Genomic DNA, 5044 nt, shown 5'->3' with positions numbered 1-5044 from the left:
CCACAAATACTGGGCCAGATGTTGATGGAGAACCGCTGTTGGTGATGTGATGGAAGAATTGCATGAAGATTTTCATGTGCCCACAGATGCTGATTGTTACAAAATTGAGCTTATCATTCAGCAGTTTGAGAAAGCCTTGACTTGGAAAGTGTGTTGATATGAACTGTTTTTATTATCTTTATATGAGAAATGCATTCCTGAAGTTATGCCATGTATTTTTGAAATACTCTGTATAAGGGTACATACATATATAATATTTTTGAGTAGGATTGCTTTTCTGTGTTTCAGCTTCTGTCATCAGAGTTTTCATTCTTTTGTTATTTACTCGTGCACTCTGATAATATTTATCATATTTTGATTTCCGTGTTATTTAAGATCCATTTGTTCCAAGTATGGTTCCCCTATTTAATATTCATATATGTAAGATGTATAATTGTTCATTCAGTTTTTCTTTCCAAATGTATTGTGCTTACATCAACAGACCCAGCTATAGGCTGTTTACTTTACTGTTCATCAGAATGGGACAGTTCATATATGTGATCTTCTTATTGTGGAATGAAAACGGAAAATATCAGCATGGCAGTATTTATTGAAGGAGTACAGTAGTGTGTACTACTCACTCTGTGTCGAGTATTACAGGTGCCGGAGTTGGACTATGTTTTATCTACAGTGGTGAAGTAGACTTGGGAACCCTTGAGTGGATGAAGTCAAAGAGACACACTTATAATATCAATGACAAATTTAATTTCTTGTGTTTGTATGTACAAGCAAAGATATACTGTATCTCAAGTTTGTCAGACATAGTGTTAACTCATCTCTGTTCCGTTGCAGTGGCGGAGATATCGACCAACAAACATTATCAGAAAAACAGAAGCATGTGGAAAAAGGAAATAATTGTTCATCTGATGTCATGCCCATCCTCATAAAAATATAAGAATTTAGTACCTGAGGGTTTGCCTGCCACAGTATGGACGCAGTGTCCAGTCTGATGCTCACACATTGAAGATGACAAAGAAGCATTATATGCCTAAGTATTTGTCAGCCTGCACCAGAAGTGAGAAAGCTGCATTCAGTTTCAACACCTTCAGCATTAGAATAGTTAGTGAATTATTTGCAATTATATGCAGCAACATACATTCCTCTTAAAGAACAGAGTGCTTTTACCTGCTAGCAGCAGTTACTCTACATATAAACTCCGTGGCCTGTAGTCCGCAAGCAAACTATACCAACCGAGCGACTGCCGCTTGTCAGCGAAGTTAGTGCCGACTTTGTGGATATAGGGTGTCACTTGGTCAGCACGACGCCTCCCCATGGCCGTTAATCTCGGTTTCCTAGACCGGAGCCACTATTTTCTTGAAATAGCTCTTCAGTTATCCTCACAAGGCTGAGTGGACCCCGTTCCAAACCCACTACTTAGAAAATATGGTAGCGCTGGGAATCGAACCCGGGACCGTTGGATCTGTATCCAGGACCTCTGAACACTAGACCACAGAGCCGGTCTGCTGTACTCATATCATTTTTTAAATATTTAGTAGACAATCTGTGAAACTGTTTTGATTGGGTGATAGCTATGTGAATAATGAATGAATTTCCATTTTAATGGCAGTCTCAGCATCCATCATCAGGGATTAATTGTATGAGTGATGCAGCAATGTGGCCAGTGTATACATGCAGTTGCTCTTGGAATCTGGTGTCCTTGTTGCAAAGGAACTAGCGGAGAGAACAGTGGGTGCAGTCGGGTTGACTTATATCCAGGGCAACAGGTATTATTTCCTAACGTTTGAAGACTCGGATGCTGCAAAAGTTACCAGAGGCTGTGTGTTTAAGGTGCTTCTTCATTGATGTAAGCTGGTAGCCAGGCCCATGATAAGCCCAGACTGACTCCTGTATTCCTGTTTAAGTTACTGGGATATAGCTGGGCTGCACTGGTGGGCTTGTACTGTGTAGTTGTAGTCAGTAGCGTGACATGTCTAGTTCTCACCAGTACTGGGGTATTCTGTAGTTCAGTAGTTGTAGTTATTGCTGTGGTGTCCTGTAGTTAATTGTATACAGTACTGCATTATGTTTGAAGATGGTACACGGATGGTACTGGCCCTTGAGACTGGGTTACATCCTGACATCATCAGAGAAATGGGATTTAGTGTAAGTCTGTCTGAGAGCGTAGCTACCAGTGTACATCAGCAAAGCGTAACCATTGACACACAAGTACAGGGACTGCTTCCTTCATTCCCCATTATCCATGTTAAATGATGCTGTTCATGACCAAATACATGACAAGAACACCTGATGTTCTCCAGGTTCATCGTAATGGAAGCAGACATTTCTGAGAAGCACTGGAAATTGATTTCACACTGACATGGGGGTTTGTCCAAGGAGGTTTTGTTGTCTTCTGCTCCATGCAGTCTTTCTGAACCAGTGTGACAAGACATTCAGTTATTTGTTTTTATGCATTTAATGAAATGTAACAGCAGTTCAGTCTAGTATCTCATGGATGTATGGTGCTGTTTGTTTCTCTCTGGATATGCCTATGCATATCTTGGTACCCAAGTTGTAATGACACTGACATGAAAGGTAGGTGAAATATATGTAATTCTTATTTGGAGGTCAGTGTTTGCTGTAAGGACGCATGTACCATTTGGATTGAAATAAAGGCTTAAAGCCCATGTTGGACTCTCCCTCATCCCAGTTTTCACACTCTATATTTTGTAATAGTTTCTGGACTTTTGTTGATTATCTGTGCATGAAGTTTTTCCTTGTGTTTTTGTGGTTAATGTGTAATATACTGTTTTATACGATTTGGTTTGTTTTCAGATCCCTCTTAAGTTGAACCCTGTCGTCTTAATAATTTCTAAATTGGTTCCCTTTACTTACCCACGAGGCTTTGCTCGCCATTTCACCATCTCTTCATATTTGTGTGCACTTTGGGTTTGTAGCATTTAAATTTGTATTGGGCTGTCAGCTGTAGCAGCATAGCAATGTCAGGCAGTGAGTTGAGTAAATATACTGAGATTATACTTCTAGGAGACTTCGTCTGAGGCCACTGGTATCAGACTAGAATTATCTATTTTGATTGTGATCAGCATAAGAGTCTATTTTAATGTAGTGGATTTGCAATAGAAACTTTGGATATACAGATTGGGCCATTAAACATTTGTGAAGTGTGTTTTTGCTCTGTTCAGTATATGTCACAAGAAGTATTCAAGTCCAAAGGTACTTGAAAATATGGGGGAGCGGAAATTGCAAATTAAATGCCAATGGTGGTGTCGGGTTGCACTTTGCCATAGGGAATATTAATTTTGTATTTAGGGAAGTGGGGTTTGGGAAATGTATGCCTATGTGATGTAGGCTGAGTAGGGAAGCCTTATAAGCAACATCTCCCACAGTTTTTGAACATGGAATTAATCTAAAAACTAGTGTGTCTTGTGGATTATTATAATATCTTTAGGGGATAAAATTCATGATCTATTGTGTTAGATGTATTGAGGACAATATTAAAGAACCAAGGGCATTATTATTTTTATTGGGGTGAGAGAGACCATTTGGCTACTTGTGGCTTATTGCTCCAATCCTAGATGATAGTGATTGTGGAGCAATTGGTGGAATGAAGATTGGCAGGGGAAATCAAAATACTTGGAGAAAATGTGTCCTAGCGCCACTTTATTTCCACCACATGACGTGGCCTGCGAAGCTAGAGCAGGAATTGTGTAGTTCAGAATAAGGGACAGTGAGTTGTGTGAGAACAATGCAGTGAGATCGCGGGTTCCAATAAATGGTAATTTCTTCGGGCACTGAGCAGTTGTTTGCAGGGAGACAGCACAATGAACTTGGTCTTGTATGCCATCAATGTAGAATTCGGTACCTGTAGGCAGTAATGAATTTCATGGCCGTAAATGTACAGGTGGGTGGCTATATGACGCAGTGGAGATTTCTCTGCGACCGGGGATCATACAACAGTGCGTACAAATACAAATTAAAATTTCCGTTAGTATAGTGAAGCCTGTTAGCACATGTTTCCGTGAGAAAATTGAGAGTTTCGGTCGAAGGCAAAACGTTTGCGCCAAGAGAAAAAGAGTGCCACGCATTGTACAGCGTATGTATAAATGACCCCCCCCCCTCAAAATACTAATGCATATCTAGGTGTTTTCTGCTGGCCCCTATGTATGTGCGACTGAGAGCAAGGAAGGGTATGTTCTCAGAACGCTGCAGCGAGGTCTGGATGCGATTGGAACGCAGTGTGAGCCTGGGACAAAAGAAATTAAATTTTATGTCAAGAGAGTTGGATCGGTTGAGTGTCACCTCATATTGAACGGACGAAGAACCCCCTTCGTGGGTTATGTACAGCATCTGTATATTTTTCAGTAAGAGGATTAGATACAGAAATGATCAGAGCCAATGCCTTCACAAATTTATTAGAGCATGTTCTTCATTGAAAAGTAAGCGATTAAGCTCTAAATTGAAATGTACCGTCCATAGAGCATTATTCAAGTCTGAAACGGCGTATGCTTGCCTTGGGATTTCGGGCAAATACCCACGTTTCGAAAGTGCAGTGCTTATAAATCAAGGTTCTCCGCAACAGCATCAATATTCCAAGGCGTAGAGCGGTCAGCAACCAGAAGCCACAGAAGATTGTGAAAATGCAAATGTTCGGAAAACTGGATAAGGCGAAGCCCGACAGAACGCGAGGCTTAAATTTTGCGGCGGTGAATCTTATGATCGTTGAGATGACTAAATTGCCGGTCTAGCGTGCAGTAATGAAAATAAGGCAGAATATTATATTTCATCATCCTGTTACACTCACACAATATATATGGACAAATACCGTCTTAAGTGCAACAATTTTATTGTAGTTTTTACTTCTTTTTACTCCTCCACACTACATGTTTCGGCCCTAAATGGCCATCATCAGGTGTATCACTCACGTAGCTGTTACACTGCTTGTTAAAATTTAAAATCACCAGTCTTTCTAATTGTATAAAATCTTTGTTAATCTACACGCGTCGATTTGATTTATAATTAGCACGTATTAAAGATAAGCAGCGACACA

At 40.2% G+C, this 5044-nt stretch overlaps 1 protein-coding gene across 6 annotated transcripts in view; it reads left to right on the top strand.

Moving 5' to 3' along the window:
- LOC111865077 overlaps positions 1–3107 on the top strand; it is a 9259-nt gene extending 6152 nt beyond the window's left edge. For 4 of the 6 annotated variants that reach the window (XR_002842915.2, XR_002842914.2, XR_002842913.2 and 1 more), the window contains exon 3: positions 2934–3107. Coding sequence is in view for 1 of the 6 variants with exons in the window: in XM_023852806.2 (XP_023708574.1) it covers positions 2934–2965 (32 nt within the window). In the remaining 5 variants the exon portion in view is untranslated. The remainder of the gene's footprint in view (positions 1–2933) is intronic. The other 2 variants (XR_002842912.2, XR_002842911.2) reach the window with 2 other exon arrangements.
- The last annotated feature ends 1937 nt before the right edge of the window (positions 3108–5044 follow it).

This window comes from Cryptotermes secundus, unplaced genomic scaffold, assembly GCF_002891405.2.
Source record: "Cryptotermes secundus unplaced genomic scaffold, Csec_1.0 scaffold1601, whole genome shotgun sequence".
Lineage (NCBI taxonomy): Eukaryota > Metazoa > Arthropoda > Insecta > Blattodea > Kalotermitidae > Cryptotermes > Cryptotermes secundus.
This window is presented reverse-complemented; position numbering and strand designations above follow the sequence as displayed.